Source organism: Setaria italica, chromosome II (genome assembly GCF_000263155.2).
Source record: "Setaria italica strain Yugu1 chromosome II, Setaria_italica_v2.0, whole genome shotgun sequence".
Classification (NCBI taxonomy): domain Eukaryota; kingdom Viridiplantae; phylum Streptophyta; class Magnoliopsida; order Poales; family Poaceae; genus Setaria; species Setaria italica.
In genome coordinates this window covers 731,924-759,209 of record NC_028451.1, presented here as the reverse complement: position 1 = coordinate 759,209, position 27,286 = coordinate 731,924, and the positions used below count along the sequence as shown (strand labels likewise).

The following is a 27,286-nucleotide window of genomic DNA, read 5'->3' as shown; positions in this document are numbered from 1 at the left end:
TGCCAACGGATTGGAGGTGCAAATGTTTTAATCTGCTGCTGTAACAAATATTGTGCACAGAGTTATGCAAGATTGCAGTCATGGCTTTTCCTTTGAAACTGCCTATTCGCCGACCTTTTCTAAACTGCAGTTTTGTGTTGTGAACTTGTTTGGAAGCTTTTCACATTTGTTCAGAAAATAAACCGGGATGCAATTCGGCAAGCGAAAAAAGAAATCTCATCTTTCAGAAAAGTCTGCAGGCACAAAACTCACTTAATGAAACCTTGTTACCTTATGACACTGATTCACTGACAATTTAGGATCAGTCCTTGATTCATTTTCAAGCTGGAACAACTTAAGTAGCCGTGATGTATGTGTGATGTATGCAATAGTAGTCCCTAACGTAGCCGTGTTTCCAATTCGGTGTGAGATCAATAAAAGCAGAGAATGCCTATTTTATAAAAAAAATGTTATCATAAAAACTAAATTCAGTTGAAAAGTGTAAAATCCTAGAATTTACAAATTTAATTGTAGTATCCAAATTTACGAGTTGCAAATTCTGAAACACAAAAGTTAGAAGCACAGCGGGGGGCCGTGTTTGTTCTTTCGGCCCAAAAGCATAAAGCTCGCAAACTACCACCGATGCCCAAAAGGCCCCAATCCCCTACCGGCTTAAAGAGCTTACATTGGGCCCATACCTTGAAGCCAACAGCCCACGGCCCACGTCGCGCCCCCCTCTTCTCCCCTCTCCCTCCCCTCCATCAGCGCCTCAGCCCCTCGCCGCCGCCGCACCTCCGCTGCTCGCCGCGCCTGCTCCAATCCAAGACCCCGAACGCGAACCCTCTCCGCCGTGTGCCGCTCGCCCGGCCTCGAAGCTCGAATCTTGGAGGGGCCAGGGCGGAAGCAACCCTCTGCGCCAACCTTCGCCGCCGCCGCCGCCATACTCACCGCAGGATGGGGAAGCGCAAGCCCATGCCTTCCGCCGCCTCTCGAGGTACGAAGCACTGCCCCCAAACAATGCGGCGCCACCTTCCTTCACTCCATTCGAGTTGTCTTGACGTGCTTCCCCTCGTGTTGCTGTTGCTGACTTGCTGTATTCGCAGGAGCCAAGAGCCGGCCAAAGAGGCCAAGGTCCGGGAAGCAGGGAGCTGAGTTGCGGGAGGAGAATCCCCAACTGTCAGAGCACGACGATGGTCTGGTTCTCTTCTACTCGATTTTGGATTCTTTATTTATGGTGTCTCCTATTAATGCCGGCAAATTGTTTCTCCTATTAATGCTGGCAAATTGTATCTTAATTGTCTCGTTACTTCACATTCAACTCCTCTTTCTATGGCTGTCATTAGTCCAATAGCTTACATCTAGTAGCAAGAGCATAAGTTGCTAGTTTGCTTCACTGAGAATTTTACCATGGGGTAATCCAACTGATGAGAGAGTTAAACTCAAATTTATTTGCATAATGTTGTGCAATTGCACCTTTGGGCTTTCCCCCCCAATTTCTCCCACATTTTCTTGCAGCAGAATAGTGCTTGTTTTTGTCCTTCCTACTGAACTTGAGCTTGTGCAGCAGAAACCATAGATACTGAATCTATAGCAGCGGAGGCTATTCAACATGAGAGAAAATCCAATAGGAGCGTTCAAAGCATAGCGCAGAGTGATGAAGATGACACAGAAGATGAGCACGACTCTTCTAGTGGTGATGCACCGGGGGATATGATAAACAAGGGCAATGATTGTTCTGAAGAAACAGAGACTTCATGGTTAGTGCTGCAGATATGAGGCTTTTTTTCATATAATTTGTTAGCTACCTATCACCTTTGTGGAGTATTATGCTTCCATGTTTGCATTCAGAATGTTAACTTAATGTCATCTGTTTACTTTATTTCTTTAGCCATTTTGATCTGAAGAGTTATCTTTTTAGACCAATCTGAGGAGGTTAGCACTCGTGATTTTTTTTTCATCGAGTTAGAATTGAACTGGCAATTTTCCTTTGAAATTCCATCTATGATTATAAGTAAGCAGAAGTGACAAATTCGTATCCTTTCTATTTGTTGTCTGTTTCCTGTTCTTGCATGCTCTCGTTTTTCAAAGCTGTCTCCCTTTATCTATTTTGCAGTTCATTTGATCGTCATGTAAGCCGCATCATAACAAATGAAGAAGTCAAGGAATTGATAAAGCATAACTCTAAATTTAAATGGGAAATGCCTGCTGTGGACATTCCAAGGTCCAAATGGGTTGGAACAGGTGAAAAAATGCAGGTACAGTTTCGGTTATCCTTGTGTCATGTATTTTGAATTTGACATGTCAGTCATCTGAATTTGGATGATATGGTTAAGTCTTTCAGTCTGGAGATATGCTTTAGTATGTTTCAAGTATCAATGCTATATTGCCCTTGAGTAACTATGCCTAATGCTGTTCGAGAAAAATAACAATGCCTAATTGCAGTGCCCATTATAGTGGCTATAGGGTCGTTAAATATTATACCACTTCCATCAGGTTTTCATGTTTGAAGGCTAAATTGAAGCACACATCATACAGAATTACAGGCGAACATGATCTTTTCAGCCCTGAAATCTGCTTACTGAACTTATCTGAATTTGTAGCTGAACTTTCAAGTGTGTTTTTGGTACCTGCTAATGTTTTTTATTCAGAAGTGAGTGAGCTACTAAGATAATCTATTTATATTTTGTGCTCTTTATAGACTTTCTCAACTGTCCATCACACATCTCACAATTTGGAGTTGGGGAACTGGGAATCAATGTTTGGGGGAGGAAACATTGATAGTTGTTTTGGGGAGCAACGCTTGTTTCTGTGACTTTTTAATATTTTTATGGTACATATATTGTGAAGTTACGCAAATTTTGTTAAGCACAAGACCCACTAAATTATTGCTCATGTACTTTTTTGTTTGTGTATGCTTCTTTGACTCACTTAACTAAATGTCCAAATAATCAAATATCTTTGTGATCAGTTATCTTACTGGTTATGCATGACAAGTTCTGGGATGATTAATTTTAAGGAGAACCTCGATGCTTTGTTCTTTTAGGAAGCTTGTGATGATCATCTTCATGATGTCAAAGGAAAGTTGAGTAACCATTGGAAACATACGCTTTCAGATCATTTAAATTCTCGAATGGGCTTCTTCTCTCTCTGTAAGTTTTCTTTTTTGCAATAAACATCATCTCTTCCTTCTCTGCCTTGATCACAGCTGCGAAGGTCATGGTTCTTTCTTGTCTTTTATACATAGGGCCTGTTTGGGAGAGCTCCAACTCCTATAATATCCCAGAATACAGAGCTGTAGGTTAAAATGAATTGTTTTTAGCTTCTGTTCTTTGTCTTAAATGGGAACAATATAGCTCACTGAAACACCAACCCTCAGTCTACCCCCAGCTCCAGCTCCACAACTTTGTGGAGCTGGAGTTCTCGTGAACAGGCCATTATGGCTGCTGAGTTGGCTCTAAAGCAAATATATTATTTAATACCACTGGAACAGTTATCTTGGCCTAGAGCAAATAAAGGTTCCAGTTATCAGAATTTGTGATAGAGCATAGCAATATTAGAATAATAAAATGTTTGCCTAAGTTATTCTAAATCCTAAAGAGTGAAGTCTTTTCATGGTGTATGCCTATTCAATCCTAAAGAGTGAAGTCTTTTCATGGTGTATGCCTATTCAATCCTTTGTCTAATCATATTCGAGGAAAAGAAGGGTTACTGATACAGTTTTAGCATCTTCAGTCAATTCCCAACCCTACTTTCTCCGATACAGTAATGAAAGGGCCAAATTAGGGCTGTACCTTGTTAAATTTTCTCACCTGTATGATGTATGGTATACTTTCTATTATCCTTATGTTAGATATAATTTTATTCTTAATGGATTTACTGCAGGTAATAGTTATCGTGACATAATGCATTGTAATAAGAAGCCATTTTATCAGAAAAGTAATGGTGTGGATTCCAGTATTATGGACGCATATCTTATGCATGCTGTAAGTTTTACGATCTTTTTCTGGTCATGTTATTATAATATTATTCTTGAACCTCTTATGGTCCTGCTAATCTGCAAAGCGTACTACTTTTGCAGTTGAATCATGTTCATAGAACACGAGATGTTGTCATTAGAAATGATGCAAAGCTTAGAAATGATGCTGACAGAGATATTTCGGATGATAACACATACCTTGATCAGGGTTTTACACGCCCAAAGGTATATCACATCAAGAATGTTGAAATATTAAGCATTAACTGAGATTGCATTACTAGATTTTTTAGTTGTTTTGTGCAATGCTGCATTTATTTATTTTCTTTGTGATGTGTACTGGCGAGAAGAAAAGTCATCAGTATGCAAGGTGGATAGGTTTATAACAAAACATTTAGTTGTCTTGATAGTTGATTTCTACACTTTTACTCACAATTTATAATGAATTATGTTTTGTATGTGACTCGTAGAGCTTGGCTACATTATCCTATTGTGTTAATGATAAACCATGGCATGTCACACTTCTTAAGATTCAGTTGACCTTTCTGTTCATTCCCTGAATTTTCAAATAGCACTTTTGTTCGCAGCAAAACTTAGTGCCTTTTTGCCCTAAAAAAAACTTAGTGCCTTTTTCCATTTTAGTGTGCATGTCACAGTTACCCAGTGCAGTCTCAATAACTATACCCTTTGAGAATCTTTCCGCACCAAGGAAGCACTACAGGATGGGGCATCTTTTAATAGAGCATTTCTTAACAAATTGGTTTAAACAAATAATATGGTCTTAAACTCCAAGCAATAGTGGTAAATAAATTATTAATTGATAATGTTTTATTGGATCAGTTGCCAGTTGACTTGACTTGAGGTTATCAGGTCATGTGTCTCATGGTGTGCAGCTGCTGCACAGTTCATGGTCTCGAGGTGAAGCCTCTGTTAGATGTCCTCCAAAAAGTAGTCCACAACATGCTTAGCAATATCTTTGGTTGACTTTGAGCGTATCTAAGTAAATAGTATCTAACTGGACACTACATGTTATAGAAATTTATTATCCATAGATAATTGCGGGAATGTAATCGTACTCCAGTATAAAATAAATATCATTTTGGATGTGAAGATTTTGATTAAGAATTACATTTTATGTATTGATTTGGGGTATTTTAAAATTGATACAGGTATATTTTTCTCAAAAGTTTCATAACAACATACATTTGGTATAATAAATATAATTACAACAAACATTAGTAGTCAAAGTTGTGTTTTGGGGATCACGTCGATGTCCAAAATGGCATTTATTTATGACTGGACCAAGTCCTATTTTCTCATGCAATTGTCAATGTAAGTAAACTTGGCTGGCATGCTATCGCTTTGATGGGGGTCAAAGTTGTGTTTTGGGGATCATGTCGATGTCCAAAATGGCATTTATTTATGACTGGACGAAGTCCTATTTTCGCATGCAATTGTCAATAAGTAAACTTGGCTGGCATTATATCGCTTTGATGGGGGTCATATAGCATGTCATTTCCTGTACCATAAATCCAGTCTTAAGTTACATTCATATTTATCTTAATTTATTTTGTCTAAATACATATTTAGGTTCTTTTCTTGTTACCACTCAAAAGTTTTGCACGGCGCATTGTGAAGAGATTGATCCAGCTTTCCCCGTTGCAACAAAAGGTAGAATTTCATTTTTCTTGTATTTATATGGAATGATTTGGGTTCTGATTTCTTCAAGATATGAAGCAAATTTATAAAATGAATTCTAATCGGCCCTATACATGCATTTGATCCTGCATGTTGTTATCTGCTGATATGATAGCTGATATGGTTATATATAACTATAACCATATTAATAGCCCGCTCCCATATGCTTTTGTTTCTGGTGCTAAGTGATATCTTTCTCTCTTCTGTAGAATGCCATGGGACAATTTAAAAAGGAGTTTGGTGAATCGGATGATGAAATGCCTGAACATAGCACGAAACCTGCAGACTTTGACCTTCTTTTTGCTGGAGATATTGATGATCACTTTCTTTTTGGCATAAAATTAACGAAGTAAGTATGCTATATAATTAATTAATATTTTTTTAACTTTCTTTGCATATAATAAAATTTTGGTTTCAGACTTAAGTTTGTCTCACACCACTTTAAACATATAGTTGAGTAGTCTTTTGTCCTTTTACTATCAGATGACTGCGAAGTGAAAGTTTGGATATTAATGGATATTGAGCTGTGGATATATAACTCTATACTTCACTATGTTCCCACTAGAGTTTCAATCAGCAGCTTTTATCTAAGTCCTTGTTGAAAATCCCCTCATTTCATATTCTTATTTTCATCATGACAATGTTCAGTAGTCATCCATTTGCCTGGACTTCGCTGAATCCTTACCTTCTACAAAACAAGCATATGCCACATGCTTTACTTTAGCTCTTGCAATGTTTTGATAATTGATCTTCTATTTTCAGAACTTGGCATCTAAATTCAACTGTCCTCATTCATGGAACTCACTTCTGCAAAATAATTTGATTGCAAAAATAATGTTCAGCAACAGATAAACTAGTGTTCCTGAGAATAGAAGCTCAAAATAATTTTTGCTAGCACATTGATTACTGAGAACATCTTGATGGTTAATGTTTGAACTAATGTTTCTGCAGGAAATCTATCAAGCTTTACAGTAACTTCTATTCTTCTGATATCATAGTTGCATCTCCTTTAGCGCTTAAACGTGTAAGTATTTTTTTAAAAACTGTTTTTCATAAGACTTCTTGACCTGTACTTATGTCCGGCAGCTCTACATTACTCTTATTCTAGAACTTGATGTACTCCTGAAAAGTATAAGGAAATTGCTAGAATACTTAGGATATGACACTGGTGGTGGATAACCAGTAATATTGGTGGGGAGATCAGGGTGGGCACGGCAGTAGGCCAGCAAGGAGCTGGTGTGTCCTTTCTGATGGCTTGCAATGCTAGTAGGTACCAACTAATATACAGGGAGTTGAAAGGGAGGAAGTTTGCAGAACATGTCATGATAATAATGGCAGAACTTGATTAGGCCATTTAAGTTATTTGGATATGGTACAAGTAAATGTAACTAGTTCTACACTTCTAGCGGTGATGGCTTTGGGAAGTTGCAACTGATGTATGGCGGTATCCTGTGGAAAATGGTGGTTTGGGAAGTAATTAAGAGAAATCTGGAGATTGGTTGTTGGATTGATCAACCCAATTGGTGTCACCTGTCCGATTGGATGAAGGAAACAGTATATTACTGAAAGCTATAAGCAACGTCATCACTCATCAAGCTTTACTGCTTTAGGCATTACGTGCATGATTGGAGAATTGTCTGATATACTGAACTGTGATGGGGTAAAACACTGAGGCCATTTCAACATCATTGGTCAGGCAAGTCTTAGAAAACAAAACGAAACAAAAATGAAAGGCCTATAACTGATAGGTCACAACAATTTTGTTTGGGATCCAAATAGACAAGAAATCTGCCAATGATTACGGGCGGTTGTCCCATCTGAAAATCTTCCGTATACCTCACCATTAGAATTTAGCTTTTTACCAATCAGAAAATTTGATCTATGTTTCCTTTCTTTTTATTGTCAAAATGGCAATTTCTTTCTTCTCAGCACATAACTTTGCTTTCTAATCAAATGCATTAAGTTGTAGTTGTGGAATATGTAGTTATAGAGTTGTTTTATTTATACTTTATGCTTTTCTGTTATCAGAAAATTGATGGAGGAGAACATGGCAATGAGAAGGATTTTGATTTCCTATCATCAATTGAAGTTAGTTCCTTTGAACCTTATGATCTATTCGCCACTCATTAGTAGATACAAGCCCTCTTTTTAAACCATAAATATTATGTCCACAATCTAGATTCACATGGAAAAAAATATATTATAGGATCTTTCATCAAAAGTACTCCAGTACATTGTACATTGCAGGTTGCTAATGTATTAGAACAAGAACTATTGCAAAAAATTGTATCTCAACATAGACTTGTACTTAGGAATGGAAGAGAGTGCATTTTATCCTAGTGTTTCTCTTTTCTTCTTGTTTTTTATTTCTAAAATCGTTTATATGCAGATAGTGATTGTCGATCATGCAGATGTGATATCTATGCAGGTAAACGTCAATGCTGATACATTTTTCTACTTATTTGGTGATAACTTTTGGTACAAGTGACAGTTTATGCATGAATTTGTAGAACTGGGCGCATCTGGAGGCTGTGTTTGAACAACTTAATCATTTGCCATCAAAAGAACATGGAACCAATGTGATGCGAATTAGGCCATGGTACTTCTGTTTCCTTGAATATTTTTAGGTTTATGCTCTGGTAACATCAACTCTGTATTATTGACAGTCGATTGTCATAGCAATTTATTATTAATTATCCACGTATATTATCAAACTATATCCGTACTAATTAAGCTTGTACATTGATGTTCAAGGTACTTGGATCAGCATGCACAGTACTATCGGCAGACAATACTGTTAAGCTCATATCTTACACCAGGTATGGTTTCAGCTCCCCCTCTTGTTTTTCAGTAGTGTAGAGAATGAAGATGCTAAAGGCGACTAGTTATAAGCATGGGAAGTGCAGGGCCTTGATTAGCTAATAGATTCATAATTTAATGGTGCTATACAGACTTCTCCTTTTACATCTATTGCATAGCTGTCCATTTGTTTATTCATAGACCTATATACATCTCAAATTTCAATTGTTTGCCATGTTATGCAGAGATTAATGCTTTATTTAATGGATCATGCTTCAATTATGAAGGAAAGGTATATGCTATGCTTCAAATCACTGAGTCAGCTGTTCCTTGTTTCCCCTCTTTAAGAGTGTATAGTTGACTTTTATATTATTGAACTCATATTTTTACAAATTTTCCCAGATTAAAATGGTGACCGAGTATGCAGGTGTTCTTCCCAAAATACAACTTGAAGTGCGGCAGGTGAGTTGAATGCTCTTATCTGTCTTGATTCTGCCATGCTGCATAAATAGTGAATAAACTGTAAATTTTACACACACATATTTTTATGTAAATAAAGTTTTAATGCCATGGATTCAGAATCCTCCTGAGTTGTAATAGATTAAAGTTCTTGTTTACTAATCTAATGTTTTTCAATGTGCAATCTATAAACAGGTGTATGAACGGTTTGATGCATCTTCTATTGCTGGAGCTGACGATGCCCGCTTTGATTATTTCTGCAACAAGGTCTGTTATTTTGTGCTTGTACAGGATATCTGCCATTGTACTGAGTTAGCTCAGATAGACAGTGCATTTCTTTTAATGAGGGATTTACTAGTTATAGAATAATCTGAACAACTTTGTCCAATCCTTCAAAGTGTACTGAGGTTAGTTCAAATTCTGAAAACATCCTAACAAATCGATGTATCTTGACAATCAAGCCAGCAAACTTATCTTATAACCAGGTAACTGATCTTATTAACTTGACTAACTTAATCTCTAAGCAAATAGAAAGCAGCTAGATTAGCTCACTAGTCACTCAGCTGGGCTAGCTGAGTTATGCTTCTTGGTGTGCTGGCTTTAGGTGTGGCCCACCATGACAGTCTCTGGGTTACTGTAGAAAATTAGTGCTTTAATTTCGCCACTTTTTTGTACTCTATTCCATATAAATGTGTTTTAATATATTATTTAATGTCGGTCCTTTATATATTTTTTATGTGTTACAGGTATATCCAAAGATTCAGGACTTGGATGAGGTACGGTATTCTGCTATTACTTCTGTATGTGCAAAGCATTCAGTTGTGTTTGGTACTTTTGATTTTGTAGGAGCATTACTTTTTTTAATGCTCAGCATGCACCATTCTCCTGCAAAATTTGATAATGTTCATGCTCCTATAATGACTATCTCTTGCAATATTCGCCTAATTGTCTAATGCAATGCAGGGTGGATTATTGCTATTTGTTAGTTCGTACTTTGAATATATTCGGATAAGCAATTTCTTAAAATCTAAGGAAGCATCTTTTTGTCGGATTGGAGAGTGAGTAGACTTCCTTCTTGTTACTGATTATTTTATAGGTTCAATTTAAATTATTTGATTTTAGTCTTAAGGCAAGTGGTAACTGTCTCAATCTATTCCAAAATCAGGGCTACGTCACAACAAGACATATCTCGTTCAAGACTCTGGTTTTTTGAGGGCAAGAAAAAGATCTTGCTTTATAGTGAACGATCTCACTTCTACCACCGATATAAGGTAAAAAAAATTACCTGGAGCATAACTTGTTATACTGAGTGGTTCATGTTGTTTCTGCGTTACATCTATTATCTAGGATATTCATCATTATTTTTTACCGTGCAGATCAGGGGAACAAAGCATTTGCTTATTTATTCATTGCCAGGAAGAAAAGAATTTTACCCAGAGGTATTGACTAAATTGCCATTGTATGTCTTTCGTCTCAAGTTTTATGGTGAAGAGATTTGAAAATTTAATGTCCTTCGGGTTTGTATCTTCCTTTCAGCTTGTAAATATGCTAGGTGAATCAGAAAACCCGAAGTGCAATGTCCTTTTCTCCCGTCTAGACCTTCTTAAGGTGAGGTCACTTTCACATAGTTTGGTTCCACCATGGAAAACTGTAATCTTGTTCAGCTATTAATTTCATACCGTGCAGTGACATTCATTTCATGTAGTTTGTGATCCATCGGAGATTATGCAGTTCAGCTATTGAATAGCAGTATGAATAAATTTATTTTGATGTTCTACTCACACTATTGAATAGCAGCTAGTCTGGATTCATGAGGAAAATCAGAAGCTTTGGGTTCTGATATCATGTTTGAAAGTTTCTCACCTAATTTTAGTTATTAGTCGTTTGGTAGCTCTTGTATATATCCAATTTATTATGTTGTATCTTTAGAAGTTCATATGAATTCCATGACTCCAACGAGTCCAATCTCCACCAGCTTGTCTGTTAAAATATGAGTGAATTGACTTGTTGCTAACTTGCAGTTAGAGCGGATTGTTGGGACATCTTCTGCACGAAGGTTGATTTCCTCGGACAAGAGCATGTTTGTCTTCTGCTGATGCAGCCATGGTAGTAGCCTTAGGTGAGTGACCATTTGAGCGATCAAGTTTTGTTAGTGCTGCTGTGGCAATTTTTCCTAGCTCGCCGCTGTGGTAATTCATCTGTGAATCTGCTGCAAACTCACCATTGCAGAAATATTCTTTTAGATATAAGCACCAACTCATCATTCCATGGAATTGATTATTGCTTTGATGTCTGTACTCTGTACATATTGATGCATGGGGAACTGTCGCTCAAGGAAGGGCAAGAGCAGATGGTTGCCATGGGTTGGCTCTGCATGAGATTGCCAGGTGCAGTTCCTTTGATCGAATTCAGGGTTCAGATCAAAAGATTGCATCAATTCTTCAGAAACCCATTCAGCTTGTACTCTATTATGCCCCCTTTTAAGTGCAAAATCGTCAAAACTGAGCCGGTTCGGTCGTGCCTTAAATCATGATCATTATTGCTACCATAAATTGTCCACTCAATGTAATTTATCTCCAAAACAATCAGCAAAGACACCTAGTTTCATTGTTCAACTTGGAAGGCAAACACTACAAGCTTGGGCTTATACAGCCTTGAGGTCCCAATGATAAAAGACAAACACAACTACAATAATTTTGTGATCAAGATGACTTCTTCTGAATGCTTCTCATCCTTCGGATTAGGTGAATAGATTCTTGTACGTGGTAATCCTGCCGTGCCTCCGGGTCATCTCCATGGCACTTTTGGCATCGACGGGGACCCCTTCTATGGCGTGCTGCTGCCGCTGTTATTCATTCCTGGGCTCCTGGCACTGAGCTTGGTAGTGAAGCGATCGAGTTGTCCAAGGGGCCTAACTTCAGAGCCATTTTTCTGTCTTTTGCCACTCTTATGGCATCCGCCTTACACTTCCCAATCTGACAAGAGTCTGATCTAATCGCATTGTTTTTCACAGCATTCCTAGAGAGAGCTGTTCCCTCGATCACGACCCCTGCCTTCTGAGAAAACCTCGTATGTCTCTTATAGTTTTTATCTTCCCCATCACCGGTGTGACGATTAGATTCTTTTGTCTTTCCATGCTCATCATCAGCACTTTGCGACCGCTTTCCATGCTTAGTACCACCAAAATTAGGGTTTTCAGAATTTGATGAGGCCTCACCTTGAGACTTCATCTCCTGCGTGATGGCGCAGTCGGTCTCATGTGCGGATCCCCTAGCAGTAACATATTTCACCATGGAACCTGTTCCCTGCGGATCAACCCTTTTGAGATACAAAACCCTTGGCCTCTTTGGGTGCTTCTTAGCTGCATCTTCCCAAACTGTTTTAGCTTCCAGCTGGCTGATCTCAGAATCAAGAGCAACTTCCTGGAGGTGCACAGACCTCCTTATTTCGATGCCAGATACGTCACCTAGATCTTCGCTGAGAAGCTGCAGTGAAATGATATTCCGCAAAGCTCCTTCTTCAATTGTAGGGAGGGTTGGACTCTGCACAAGGCATAGGCGTAGCAGTCTTGGGAGATCCTGTCTTCTGATGGTAAAGCCTCCAAGGCTGATTTTCACTAGTTTTAGGTACTCCAAATGGATCAACTTACGCAGGTTTAGTATCTCATTGCTCATCAGATTATTAGTCGATGAGAGGCACAACTCGGTGAGACCACATAGCGATGTAGCAAACTGGGTCAGTCCACTCAGCGCCCCGTGTAGTTTCAGGGAGCTGAGATAGCCAAACGAATTCTGTAGAGAATGCAGGATGTTCCCCGAGGAATTCATGAAATTTAGTGATAGACAGCAAGCACCGATACTTGTGTCCAATTCATCCTCAACAAACTTCTTGATACCTGTCGACAGTTCAGCTAAGCCCACACAATCATCTTCATTGCACCATATCTTAACCTTTCTCAACTTCTTCATACGAACCAATAGCAAGGGAAAACCACGGTTGCTATCTGTGACAAATCCTGCTAGAGTCTGCAAGTTGCTTTCTTTCGGCAAGAACTTGTCCAATTCACCCATCTTCCAGTCCCTCTTCCCAAGTTTGAACTTTCCTAACATGTGAGCTAGGTGGGGCAGCTTTAAGACTTCAACAGGCAATATTTCTATCATGGCCTTCCTCATGTCAAGTGTCTCTAAGCAATGCAATTTCTCAATTTTGCTTGGAAGGTGGCTAACGGTGGCCCCGAGACTTAGATACCTCAGATGCCACAGCTTGTGTATGCCATCCATATGATGGTCCTTCAAATCCTAGCATTCTTCCAGATCCAAGACCTCGAAGCAGCTCAAATTGGCAAATTCCACAACAGCTTCTCCTGCACTCGCTCCCGCAGATCGTCAGAGAATGCGCACGCAATTTCTCATCGCCAGGATCGCCACATGTGCAGGGCTGGTGTGATACCCTGGCACTGGAAGTTGCAGGGCGTCCATCCAGAAAGAGGTGACGGTAATTGCTTCTTTGTGGATCATGGAGAGCTTAGCAGACATGGACATGTGCAGCATGACCTCGTGCATGATGCCCTGAGCACGTCGCGTTTTCGCTTTTGCATTCTTGCTTGGGTCGATCTGCCAGATGATGTTCCTGTCTATCAGTTCTTCTAAGCTTTTATCCCTGCAACAAGAAGAGCTTTGTATGGGTCCGGATCCTTTACGCATCCTTCAGCTAACCATCTTCTCATCAGGCTGCTCCTCTTGATGGGATGCCCATTTGGGAACACACATACATACAGTAAGCAGGTCTTGAGATCAACAGGACGGCCACGCAAGCTTCTGTAGTTACTCAGAAGAATTTGTTGCAGCTTCCTGAAAGCATACTCCTTTGCCATGTGAGAACCTAGATCACTCCAAAAAATTTTGTAGTCTGTTTCTGTGAACTCCCTTTTTCTCAGCAAATAATTGGCCACACTAAAAAGAGCGAGTGGGTGGCCATCTCTTCAATACAGATTGTAGCAGCTCCTTGGAATGCTTGTCATCAAGAGATCTCATATTGTAAGCATAGCCATTGTTACCATGGTTGCAGCAGACTGCAGCTAGTGCTTGAGTTCTTGTTGTCACTATTATTCTGCTACCTGTCTTTTCTGGGAGGGTTGAGTTTATACTGTCCCACTGTTCCTGGTCGATGTCATCTAATACAATGAGGTACCTAGTAGATGGATTGATAAAATGAAATGTTAATACCATTATCATTCACTGGAAGGAAGAATTATATTGGGTACATTTCCCACAAATAAGATTAATTCCAGTGGCTTATAAAAAAATTCAGAGTTTCATAAATCAAGTACAGTCCAACAGAAATAGTTAAAAGCGCATTGCTCTTACATGAATATTGATTACGATTTACAATTGATTACAGAAACCGTACTGAACTTCAAGGTATATTTATAAATCTGTTCTTCACAAGCTAAGACCTTTTCCAAGGAAAATACTCTATATGAACAAATACATACTAATCCAGTCCACACAAGACAAACAGTCCCAGCCATGTATACCTCGGTGAAAGTTTCACTATAGTAACAATATGAGATAAAAAAAAGATGAAGAAGAAAAGGACATCAGCCAATTATTTTGCAAGACAAGGACATCAGACAGCTTTGTTTCATCTTCCTCTCTTCTATGTACAGTATCATATAAAATACTATGCAACTGGCATGAACTGGAATAAATACCATATATGGCCCTGGCTGCTGGAGTAAGACCTAGGAACATTCAGTTGGCCGGCCGGTGTTATCGAGTAACTTTTGAGCAAGCATTCTGCTGTCGCTAATTTCTATAACGGTTCTATTTGTGCATCCATGTAACACCAAAAGACTACTAATAACCCGTGTGCGTGCGCCCGGTTGGCCCGCGTCTTAACAAAACTTTCTTCTTCTTAATGAAAAGATACACAGCTCTCCTACATTCTGCTGCCGCTAATTTCTATAACGGATGTATTTGTGCATCCATGTAACACCGAAAGGCTACAAACCCGTGTGCGTGCGCCCAGTTGGCCCGCGTCGTAACAAAATTTTCTTCTTCTTAATGAAAAGATATGCAGCTCTCCTGCGTATTATTCTAGAAAAAAAAAATGGCCCCTGCTGCTGGAGCAAGACCTTGATAACTAATACAACATTCAGACAACAGGAAGTTAAAGATGATGATTGTTCTGAGAAATGGAAAAAATGACTAATGGTCACCTCTTAGTAGTATTCAGGTAGTTTGTGATAGCATCCTGGAGCTGATGGACGACATATGGCCACTAATGCCGGCGATGGCGATCACCTTGAGGTTCTCCGGCGGCTCGCCCTCGACGTCTCCGCCTAGCAGCTCGAGAAGCTCCGTGTTGGGCCTGTCGTTGCCCACTGGTCGTCCGACGACGGCCCTAACAATCGTGTCCGCCGCGTCCGATTCCGCTGGGGACGTCGTCGTCACGCGGCCTCGACGCGTAGTCGGCTTTCCGCTGGTGCATGCGCGGCCCTCAGACGCTCCTTGAGCTGCTTGACCTCGGCCGCGAACGGCGGCGGTCCGCCGGCGCCGGCCGCCCTGCCGAGCCGATAGAGGAGCCACGACGACGACGACTCTCCCCACTCGGCTTCAGCGTGTAGTAGCGCAGGATCCGGTCGAGGCAGTCCTCGACGTCCCGCACCGGCCAGGTCGCGCATCTCCTCCATGGAGATGCGCTTCACGGCGCTCATCGGAGTCTGATCGCCCTTCCCCGACAGACGATCCTCCTCGGCTCCGGCGATCATGAGCATCTCCCTCTTGAGGGAGTCGATGTCGCTACGGAAGCCGCTCCTCAGATCGAATCTCTTCTCCACGATCTTGATCGCCCGCTCCGCCACGCTCGTCGTCGCGGCACTCAGCGCCGGCCGCGCCCACGACGGCAGCCACCATCTCTATCTGTCCCTCCTAGGCACCGGCACGGTTCAAACACCAGTGTAGCAAGCAACCGTCTTCAAATTCAAAGGGCCTCTCGCTCTCAGGATCTTAATACCCCTGTGGACCCTATCGGCATGGAAGGTCCGAAAACTGAGCTTGTCAGGTGCCTGAAGCCCGAGGGCGGTGATGTAGAAGAGCGGCAGCTCAAGGTTGTATCCATCCTTGGTGTTGAAGGAGTCGGCAAGAGCACGCTTGCCCAAGAACTATGGCGTATTTTGGGGGAAGAGTTTCAATGCAAGCGTCGAAAAAGCCTAACATGAGGAGGATTCTCAGAAGCATACTCTTACAAGTCCGCCCAAACCAACAACCGCCGGAAGCTTGCCAAGTGCCAAACCTCATCCGCAATATCACCAAGCATCTCCAAGATAAGAGGTTTCAATCCTCTTGGCCCTATCACCTTAATTATTATGTTGTAAAAGTCCCTTCGTATATAAAACAAGTTTATAATATTAATGAGCTGAAAATATTTTAGACATTTTCTTACTTCTATCGTGTGGCTTTCAAAAGATTTTTATTGACGATAAAAACACACCCCCATTGATTTCTTCTAATAAGTCACCCTGGTTCTTGTTGCAAATAATTCAATACAATTCTCTTCAAGAATAATACTATATCCGCTTCCAAATACATAATACTCTTTTTAATCACTTATTTGTTTTATGGCACTTCACATTTTCCATAATACTAGAAGCCTTGTATTTATTATTATACAAATTACAAAGTCTGTCAGTATCGAATTTTATTCTATTTCTGTTTAGCATGAATCTTGCATAAACATGTTAAAGTGTAAGAAGATATTTGTCAGGTACTTCATTATACTTGATGACTTATGGGCTGTATCAGTATGGGATACAGTTAGCCGTGCTTTTCCAGAGAGTAATTGTTGTAGCAGAATAGTAACAACAACAACAATCAAGGATGTAGCCCTGGCATGTTGCAGCTACAACCCTGAGCATATTTTCAAGATGAAATCGCTCAGTCACGATCACTCTATAGGGTTATTTACCAGAACAGTTTTTGGTTCAGGAAAAGAATGTCCACAAAAATTTCATGATGTTTCAGATGAGATCACAGGAAAATGCGGGGGTTTACCCCTAGCCATTACCTGCATAGCTGCTCTTGTAGCAAGCCAACAAGAAACTGTACATCACTGGGAATGCATACAGAAATTTCTACGTCAAAATCTGAGAACAAAACCAACTTCTGTGGAAATTCTGAAGCAAGTACTGAATCTCTGCTACAGTAGTCTTCCTCGTTGTTTGAAGACATGTCTGCTGTATCTTAGTGTATATCCTGAGAACTACCTTATTCTGAAGGAAGATTTGGTGAAGCAATGGATAGCTGAAGGTTTTGTCTGTGCAATGGAACAGAAGGACATTCCACAAGTTGCCAGCAGATATTTCGATCAGCTCGTCAGTTTAGGCCTGATCCAACGCATCGATATGATCAGCTGTGACAAGAAGGGGTTGCCCTATGTAGTGCACCCTACGGTATTTGAGTTTATAACATGCAAGTCCATAGAAGATAATTTCATCACTATCATTGATTATTCTCAGTCGACAATAGCACTCACTGAAAAGGTCCGTCGACTGTCACTCCACTTCGGCAGTGCAACATATGCAACTATACCGGAAAGCATCAGGCCACTGCAAGTTCGATCACTCAGTTTTATGGGGCTATTGAACTGTATGCCTTCACTTGAGGATTTTAAGCTTGTTCGTGTTATAATCCTACATGTCGTGGTTGATAGTGGAGATACAAGTTTCTCCCTCACGGGAATCCATGGACTGCTGATGTTGAGATACTTGCAGGTCAGATGCAACGTCACTGTAGAACTGCCAGACCAGATCAGATGTCTGAAACACTTGGAAACCCTGGAAATACACGCAAGAGTAGCAGCTGTTCCATCGGATATTGTCAACCTTCCGAGATTGCGGCACCTCCATATCCGCACAGGAAGAAAGAGATACTGCTACCATCACAAACATCTCACTCCGAGTTGCTTGCCTTCAGCTCAGTCTCTTTCTTTCGATGAGTCAAGATGGGAATCATATGCACTCATGATTCCAAGGTCACCCCGGTGGATTGGACATTTTCGCTTCCTCTTCCATTTGGATGTTGCGGTTGGAGAACTGCAGATGTACGGCGTCGATGTCCTTGCAGAGTTATGGGCTCTCAAAGTTCTCTCCCTATATGTTGGAACACCAACGACTGCAAGAGCCATACACTTGAAAAGAGGGGCGTTCCCAGCTCTCAACTATTTCAGATACATGTGTGGTGGTGTAATGTTACTGACCTTTGACAAAGAAGCAATGCCCAATCTCTGGAAGCTCAATATAGGTTTCAACGCCCACAGAGGGGGGGAGTACGGCCATATGCTTGCTGGCATTCAGCACCTGCTAAACCTCCAGGAGATTTCTGCGTGTGTTGGGGCAGCCTTTGGTGCTGAGGAATCTGACAGGAGAGCTGCGGAGTCCGCATTCCAGGATGCCATTAGCAAACATCCGTGTCTTCCAAGCTTCAAGGTGAAAAGGTTTGATGGAGAATATGATCCTTTAGAGAAGAAGAACTGGGTCCAAGAGATGGAGCTTTCAAATGAGCAACCTGATGCGGTGAAGATACAACATGAGGAACGCAGGAAGGACTTGTCAAATGATCAACCAAGAGTTCTAGGAAAAATGCCATGGGGAGATGACTTGTCAAGTGATCAATCTGCAGTTGTTCTAGGAAAAATGCCATGGGAAGATGACTTGTCAAGTGATCAACCTGCAGGAGATCTAGGAAACATGCCAGGAGAATGTATGGATAAATATGATGCATATACCAGGTATGTACTCTTCGCTCTCCTTGCCCTGATTTTTGGCAAAATTTTGTGCCACTTCCCATTTTATGATACCTTCAATTATTCCATACCGGCCCCTAAGTTTTCTAAAGCCCCATGCATATCCCCTGTGGTAATTGTGAATTTTTATGATCATCACCACAAACCTTTTCTGATAACCTCCATTCTATCCCTGAGATGGTTTTTAAAAGCCCCATACCCCTGTTACAGGTGTGTTTTGTGAAATACTTTTTTAGAAATAAAATGTGTTAATTCATAGCTGATGCACCTGAGTGTGCTGTGAGCTTTTTATTCGACATATAGACCTGAAATTAAGTGCCATTCTAGTAGAAAATAGATTTTTTGTGCAACATACTACATATCACAAAAGAACTCATGTTTTATTTCTTCCAGAGAAAAATTACCCTATTTTTCGGTCCATTAACATGGGCAGTACGATCGTAATGTAGAGAACTTACTCTCGATCTGCATATGATTCTAGGGTGATGATGCTGGCGTCAAAGCGTGCGGTGGTGGTGTTCACGCCGAGTACTTGCTGCCCCAGTTTCAGCTGCATGGTGGACCTGATGGCGTGCTATGGCGTGAAGGCGCTGGTGCACGAGCTAGGCAGGGACCCCATGGGCAAGGAGATGGAACGCACCCTGAGTAAGATGCTCGGCAGGGACGACGGCGGCCCGTCCTTCCCCGTCATCTTCATCGGCGGCATGCTCGTTGTTGGCGGCATCGAAGGAATCATGTCGCTCCACCACGAAGGCAAGCTCATACCCATGCTCAGGCATCAACAGTACTGCCGCGCTCTGGGCTGTGGAAACGGTAGCTCAAAACTCTAGCTTGACCGAATAAGGACACACTTGGCGAAATATCAAAGCTAACTGTACCCCATGTACTGCAGATATCGTTTTTGCAATGGAATCACATGTTTACAGCATAAAATGCTGGTGATAGGAAGCATTATTGCAACCGTGCATGAAACAGCACAGCTTGGGCTTCAAACTACAAGAGCGACTAAAGCTCCATATGCAAACACGACATAGAACATAGAGACCACCATACATATGAAAATTCATAGCGCCCACAACATGCACCCATGGGATGGTGGCATTATAACCCTAGCATCCCAACGTTCAGACAGCAGCACGGTTGCAACCAAAATGTAAACCAAATGCTAGAGGCGCAACCTGGTGCCTCGGTCTTACGGTGCAAGCCAGTATCGTTTCCTGTAGAACTTCATGCTGTCACTACTTTCATACATGTAAAACTCCACTCGTGTTTCTGGCCCAGAAAAGCTTGATAAAGTTTGATGCAACTCTCTGACCTTGCATTCACTGATTGAAGGATTGAAAGTTATATCCAGCCTTTTCAGCACCACCGCCCAAGTGAATAGTCGTTTCACAAAAGCAACTTGATGATCAGTCCCTTCCATGTCAATGGCTACTTCTTGGAGGCAGCCCAAAGTGAGTTCCATAGTCTTCCAGTCCGTTGAATGATCACAAACACAGTCAGATGGGCACACACATGGTTCCTAGAAAGAGGCGGTTATCAACGTCAGGTATTGCCAAATGACATCATGAAGTAAAGAAAATTAGTAAGCCTAAAAGTACAAACACCAGGATATATACACCAGCAGATTTTTCTAACAAATTATCACTATTAATCTGCTGAAAGCCAATTAATTGCCACGACATGGTTGTTGTGTGCAACAAGAACAGTCAGCACCAAGAATTTTTAAATATTGCACAACCCCTAAGGTATTGTGCAACTAGTAGCCCATAAACTAAATTTCTGTAATTGACATAGGTCATCAAAGGAAACTTCTTAGTGCTTAAAGCACGCTCTCCCATGTCTGTGTTGTCAACTGGCCGGACTCCATGCCTACAAGATTACACCCAATAGACCAACACATGGCCCAAACATTTTACTATCTCCTTATGCAGCAAATCAATCAGCTCCCCACTTATTCCCAACCTACTGAAGGTATTTAAAAGATGACACTTATTATCAAGAAAAGTGTCCAACTCTCAAAAAATAATGTATTGTTGTTAGGAGATACGTAAACATTTATCTCCAACGAAAAAGTTTGGAGCAAAGCATCTGTGTCAAACCAACATCAAAGACGACAATATCAATGATCAGGCTAAATAATGCACACCAAAAACATGCAAGCAAAATGTCACTTTCTGTCAGTATTTTGATATGCAAACGTTGATTTACCTCCAGGCCAAGTAGCAACAGCACCAATTTTCTTATATCTCTACACATCCTGAGAACATGAAACAAGCTGCTGGCCCCAAAAGTGTGTCCAGTGTGACGAAGAAAGATAACCAAGGACGTAAGACAGGGGAGCTTTATAAATTCTTCCATCGCGTATTGAAAATCACCAATGTTCTGCTTCTTCATAAGTCACCAGAAAATAAATCACATGTATAGATCAGAATCAAAACGAAGACATTCATTTTCTAATAGATTACCACAAGAAATGATTTGCTACATAACAAGTTCGCTTAACATTCTTATGCACAAAGCCACGAACGTAGATTAAGTATACTCTCTACAAAGTATAACCATGCTGTAGGGTGAATTCTTTACCAAATGCAACGCCATTAGAATCAAGAACATGGCTCAAGTTCTCAACACTAATGTCCCTATTTGCACCACCACAATGAATTCATATCCCCGTAAATAAGTCTAAGATACCACCGCACCAAGTGTGTGTATTTCAGTTTACGTATAAAGAATTCAAGATTTCATTCACCTTCCTGACACGAGCAAAAGCAAATTAAAGCAAGCTTAAATTCTACATGGATATTCTCAAATTTCACCATTATCAGGACAATCTGTCTAACCCCACAGGTTGCATTAGGCTGATTGCCGAATACCATTTTCCTTACTCAAGTTGGACATTCGCATCTTTGTTAAAGGCTTAAAGTGAAGTTATTTTGTCTGAATTAAGACTGTCAGCTGGGCTGCCAATGTAGTCGTCGAATAATTCACGCCCATCATAAATTACGCATAATACTATATTGGTAAACACTTTATCTGTTTGTGATGAATAGAAATAGGCTCTTGAACACCAAGTTAGCTTTGTCACAACTCACAATAGTATATTGCTAGCAAGTTGCCAAGTTATTACTTTGATTGTGGCATGGCACCACATCAGAAAGGATCTGAACTCACCTTGGGATAGAAGAGTGATTTGAAGACTCTGGATGACCTGAAACCCTTTCAAGAGCTGCTGAAAACCACGAATGCGCCAAGAGTCATGTGAATCATATACACAGAAAGCACAGCTCAGCTTCTTTAGTTGTGCCAGGCCGCAAGGCTGGATGGAGGTTGGATCGTACGAATCGAACCACACGAGCGAAACCAGCTGAGTGGTTGAAATATTGACGACAGGTCGACCGCGAGTAATGCTGGAACCCCATGCCAACTTTTTGAGCGCCTTTGCCACTAAGGTGAGCTGTTGCAGTCCAACCAGAGCCAGCAGACTCAATTGAAGGAGAGGCTCCGAGTGGATGGGGAGATTGGCCAGCCCACGGGCTTCACCGACGCTGAGCTTCTGCAAGCATGGGCACCGCAGCGAGGAGACGGCGTCACCGAGCTCGAGAGGGCCGTGGAACCGGACGCGGTTCAGTGAAAGCTCCGTGAGCTGAGCGAAGACGCCGGCGGGCGGCACGGCGAGGCCGAGGAACCCTAGGTCGAGGGAGACCGTGGTGGCGTTCCCGAGGCAGGGCAGCTCAAAGGCCCCTCCTTCCCCGGCCTCTTCCTCGCCGTCGCCACCGACGGAATTTCCCCCCGACGCCCGATTTTGGAAGAGAAAAACACACTAAGTTCTCTTTTTTCCTTCACAATTAACCAATTTTCATATTTTACTCCTACAAACTAAGTTCGGTTTTGAAATTTTACATGCTTGTATGTCCCTCCCTCTATTTTTGCATGCTTTCCAAATATCATATATATGTTTTTCTTTTTTGCGATGGGGGCAATACAATAACAAAATACAAAAGAGTGAGCTTTGCAATATTTTCCCCTCAGCCAAAAATTCAATAACAAAAGAGTAGGCATAAGAATTAAAGAATGGATGATATTATGAAGTGCATCAATTGTGCTCAAAACGGTCTCTTTTTAAACACCGAAATTGCTCTCAGATTTCTACATGGAGTACTCAAATAGAACTGCAATTCGGTTTCTTTTTAAACACGGGCGGCCGACGTAGTCGTTTGGATGTCCCAACAAGCTCCCAATTTGATTGCCTGAAATCTCCCTACACATTACTGATCTGGCAACATCTTATAAGAATATATCGTGACATTTCAACATCAACAGATCACCATATCCACAGAGATCATCCACTGCTGGATCTACATCATCTTATAAGGAAAAACATTAACATGCAGCATACTACGGCATACAGAGGAAAAACAAAAGACACAAGTGAAGTGAGGCAACAACAGGGAACGATCAGCGCTCCATGGTTTGTAACTTTAACAGTAACATGCAGCAGACTACGGCATACAGAGGAAAACTAAAAGATATACAAGCAGTGAAGCAATAACAGAGAACGATCAGTGCTCCACAGTCACAAATCGGTGCCTTGGCCTTCTGGTGCAAGCAAATACACCGACCTCTTGTCCGCATCACGGAACAAGTGAAATTCCACAGACGTTTCTGGCCTTGAGAAGCCCGCTAATGCCTGGCAGAAGTCTCTGGCCTTGCTTTCAGTGACCTGGTAGTCGAATGTTATTCTAATGTTTTTCAGCACCATCGCCCAACTGAACAGTTGTTTCACAAAAGTAACTTCACGCTCAGCTCCTTGCAGGCCAAAAATGGTTACATGTTCAAGGTGATTCAGCACAAGTCCCTCGGTCTTCCAGCTTGTTGGTTGATCACAAATGCAGCCTGATGGACATGTAGACTGCGCCTATGAACGAGGAGCACCATTGTCAGATGACATCAAGAAGACAGAAATAGCTTGGCCATGCCTGAACATACGTCATCAACAGAGTTTTCTTGAAAGAATGTTATTGCTAATTTGTTAGAAATCAAGTGACTGAACTACTGAAGCAATATGGTTGTTATGTGCAGGGAATTGTACAGCAGAAACAATATTTGTTAAACTGCACAAGTCCTAAGATGTCGTACGATAAATAGCCCATAAACAAAATGAATATAATTGATCTTAGGCTATCGATGGAAACTTGAAGACCTTTTTGGATCCTATGGATTGGGATGGAAGTCCCCAGTATTTAGCACAAAATTCCTGCTATACTTCTCCCCATCCAGAAAGAGGGTTAATGTTCATAGCTCAAACATTCTAAGCTAAACTACATCATATTCAGATGAAAGCCCCCAAATGTGTTATCTAGATTTGTCTGCTATCAGTCAACTTCAGTGACTGCCACATGTGTCAACAGACTGAAAGCATTTTAAAGGATAACACTTACTACCAAGGAAAGGGTGCTACTTTGGGACTTGCAGAACAAAGTATTGTCATTTGAAGATACATAAATATATGCACTTGCAAAACAACAACTTGGCACAAACCACAAAGTATTAGTGTTAAAACAGCTAGAATGGGGAAACTCAACTCAACTATCAAGCCAAATTGTGCCAAGAAATGCAAATGCAATATAGCCTTCTGTCACTTCATGGTTACTTGAATAAACAGACAGAGTTTTACCTCCAGGTTCCTATTGTCATGTAACACAAATACCAATCTTCTTAGACCAGTACACATCCTGAGCAGATGGAATGAGCTGGCTCCAAAAGCATGACCTTCGTTGGATACAGCCAGTTGCAAGAACGTAATTTGAGGAAGCATTTTCATGTCTCCCATTAAGTATTGAAAGTCATCTATGTCCTGTCAATCCATAAGCGGTCATTGTAAAGGTCAGGCAGGAAATAAAGAGACATCTAGACTTCAAATAACTGATTGCCACACGCAAAAAGGTCGTTAGAACCTGACAAGTTCACTTTATATTTCCTATCCAAAACTTGTCATTGCACATCAAGATTAAGTATGCTAAACATCTATAAACATGCTTTAGCTGTGAAGTCAATTCCCAACAGCAAAACATGCATGAGAACAAAAATACAAACTGTCCAAGTACAAATAATAACTTTTCCATGTTTTAACCACTCAAGAGATCATGTTCGCTTTCTCAGAACCAATGAGAGTTCATGGACCATTGAAAACTAGGATACTAGCGCATCAGGCTAGAAGTATCTACATTCCCCTCAAGCATCAATGCATCACAGTTTCAAATATTGAAATGACACCATTATTGGGACAATTATTTCTAGCCCCACATGTTGCAATGGACTAACTCCCAAATGCTATGCTCATACTTAGTAAGAACAGTTCTTTCAGTGATGTAAAGTGAACCCCAACCTAAGCCATATTATTTAACTAGGGCACTTGTTGTAATGTTGAACTCTTGAATAATGCCTACACTAAGTTGGGCATAATACCTAATCAAATACATGTTAAACTCTAAGTTAGCTTTGTCACAATAATATCACGCTAGCAAGTTACCCAACATCTTGACTCCAGTACTTTGCAGCAGAAGGATGTGCACTCACCTTCCGATACACGAGCATGAGCTTAAGACTGTGAATGACCTGAAATTGCTGCAAGAGCCTCAGACAATACTGATTCTTATCTCTACTGGCATGTTGCCCATATACAATAAAAAAGCTGTTCAGCTTTTGGAGTCGTCCCAAATTGCCAAGATGGACATATCGCGGATCATACAAATCTCTCCACGTCAAAGACACCAGCTGCGGCGCTGAGATGTTGGCAATCGGTTTACTCGGATCATCATCAATGAAGCTAAAAGTCACGGCTAACCCCAGGAGAGCCGGTGCCACAATTGTGAGCTGCTGCAAGGAATAAAGGCTCTCCAGCTTAATTTGCAGGAGAGACTCAGAGTGGATGGAGAGATTGTGCAGCCCCCTGGAGTCATGGACCTTGAGCTTCTGCAAGCACGGGCACCGCGGCGAGGAGACTAAATTGCCGAGCTCGCATGGGCCACGGAACCGGACCCGACTCAGGGAGAGCTTGGTGAGCCGGGGGAAGATACCCATGGACGGCAAGGCGAGGCTGAGAAACCCTAGGTTGAGCACAATCTTGATGGCCTTCCCGAAGCAGGGCAGCTGAACGTCGCCTCTAACCCCGGCCTCCTCCGCCTCCTCCTCATCACCATCATCATCATCATCATCCTCGTCGACGTGGTTCCCCCGAACCACGTTGTGGTAGACAAGATCCCCGGAGAGGCGGCGCGCGGCGACGGGAAGCCAGGCCGCCGCGGAGTGGGGGGCGGCGTCTTCGGTGGTGACGGAAACGCAGCGGAGCTCCGGGGCTTCAGGGGCGTCGAGAAGCTCGCGGATGCGGGGGCCGTCCGGGGCGAGGTGGAAGCGGAGCTCCGGGAGGAGGGCCCAGACGCGGCGCCAGCGGCGCGAGAGGGAGCTGGTCTGGACGGCGGCGGCGGTGCCGAGGCGGAGCAGGATGAGGACGAGGACATCGTCGGGGAGCGCGCTAAGGAGGTCCTCGCCGGCGGCGGCGGCGGCGCCGTCGGAGGGCTTCACGCGCTTGGCCGCGATCTCGCTGCCGCTTTGCTCCATGGAAATGGAGATGGGGAGGGATTCTGTTGGGCCTCAGGGCCCGAAGGATTGGTGGGCTTATTTTATTTTTCGTTTTTATACAACGATGAAAGAATAAGCAACAGCCTGCCAAAACAACGTGCATAATGTTTTTAAAACCAAATTTAACTTATTTCATAAGAAATAAATAAAAAATTGATAAAACATGGAGAGAGAGAAAAAAACATCCCTTACACCGTTTTTTCCCAAGATTTTTCTTCACAATTTGTCAAAATCATATTTTTAAAACTAAGTTGAATTCATTTTTGAAATTTTATATGCATGTATATCCCATATATGTATACGAGGTAGCATTTTCTTGAACTTCAGAGTTTTGGAATCACACATGTCCCATAAAAAAAAACCCTTTGTTTTTTCATGTATCCAATAAAAATAAAAAAAATATGTTCATTATTTTGAAGCTAGCCTAATCAACACCGGGAAAATTAGTTTTGTAGCACTGAAAGAACGCCGTTTCCGGAAAATACGATCTTCATCACGTGAAATACCATCGGAAAAATGAACCGCTATCGCATTCCGTCATGTATGCTGTTAACGTCGCAGACTCCGTGGAAGAACGGACGCCTGGAGAAAGAACACGACGCGCACCACACCAAGGCGCTCCAATACAATGTCCGATCCATGGCTATGTAAGTGATTGAATTTAGTATAGAACAGAACAGTTAACTCTTTTGCTTCAGAATTTCATCATGGATTCACGGAATTTTACCTCCATGGCCTGTCGATCGGCGAGGTTCTCCGTTCTCGTTCGTTGGCACCGCGGTTTGTCCTCCTGGGCATCGCGTCTGTTGCAGCGGCCAGCGGCACGGGCTTGGGCGGCCGGGCTTGCACGGCGAGCTCCTTACGGGATGCCAAGCCCAAGCAGCAGCAGGACACTGCGCAAGCTATACGCTGCGGCCCGCGCCGAGCTCTGCG

At 41.8% G+C, this 27,286-nt stretch overlaps 4 protein-coding genes and 1 pseudogene across 6 annotated transcripts; 2 read left to right on the top strand and 3 right to left on the bottom strand.

Moving 5' to 3' along the window:
- Window positions 1-733: 733 nt before the first annotated feature.
- Window positions 734-11,523, top strand: LOC101753445 (U3 small nucleolar RNA-associated protein 25). Of its 3 annotated transcripts, none has more exons than XM_004955310.3 (24): window positions 734-973; window positions 1,083-1,172; window positions 1,547-1,736; window positions 2,093-2,234; window positions 3,023-3,128; window positions 3,862-3,962; window positions 4,058-4,180; window positions 5,543-5,623; window positions 5,860-5,999; window positions 6,602-6,674; window positions 7,679-7,738; window positions 8,040-8,078; window positions 8,161-8,249; window positions 8,405-8,469; window positions 8,695-8,741; window positions 8,852-8,911; window positions 9,104-9,175; window positions 9,655-9,684; window positions 9,872-9,966; window positions 10,074-10,179; window positions 10,285-10,347; window positions 10,445-10,516; window positions 10,930-11,027; window positions 11,248-11,523. In XM_004955310.3, exons 1-23 carry the CDS (start codon window positions 934-936, stop codon window positions 11,002-11,004), a joined length of 1,959 nt encoding a protein of 652 aa, XP_004955367.1. In that variant the 5' UTR covers window positions 734-933; the 3' UTR covers window positions 11,005-11,027; window positions 11,248-11,523. The 3 variants fall into 3 exon arrangements, with proteins under 3 accessions (XP_004955367.1, XP_004955366.1, XP_004955365.1); XM_004955309.3 differs by having other exon boundaries at window positions 11,244-11,523; XM_004955308.3 differs by lacking the exon at window positions 11,248-11,523 and having other exon boundaries at window positions 10,930-11,205.
- Window positions 11,524-11,609: 86 nt separating this feature from the next.
- LOC105913700 lies at window positions 11,610-13,781 on the bottom strand. The gene is given in 3 exon segments (XM_022823904.1): window positions 11,610-13,230; window positions 13,232-13,412; window positions 13,684-13,781. Coding segments are annotated over 3 exon segments (1,749 nt in total). The 3' UTR covers window positions 11,610-11,760.
- A 2,163-nt stretch (window positions 13,782-15,944) lies between these two features.
- On the top strand, window positions 15,945-19,542 carry LOC111256237 (annotated as a pseudogene).
- A 362-nt stretch (window positions 19,543-19,904) lies between these two features.
- Window positions 19,905-23,058, bottom strand: LOC101783449. The gene is made up of 3 exons (XM_012843511.1): window positions 23,041-23,058; window positions 21,924-22,535; window positions 19,905-20,234 (listed from the first exon to the last, which is right to left on the bottom strand). Exons 1-3 carry the CDS (start codon window positions 23,056-23,058, stop codon window positions 19,905-19,907), a joined length of 960 nt encoding a protein of 319 aa, XP_012698965.1.
- On the bottom strand, window positions 23,003-26,358 carry LOC101753043 (putative F-box/FBD/LRR-repeat protein At4g03220). The gene is made up of 3 exons (XM_014804740.2): window positions 25,292-26,358; window positions 24,390-24,569; window positions 23,003-23,630 (listed from the first exon to the last, which is right to left on the bottom strand). Exons 1-3 carry the CDS (start codon window positions 26,330-26,332, stop codon window positions 23,289-23,291), a joined length of 1,563 nt encoding a protein of 520 aa, XP_014660226.1. The 5' UTR covers window positions 26,333-26,358; the 3' UTR covers window positions 23,003-23,288.
- Window positions 26,359-27,286: the final 928 nt, after the last annotated feature.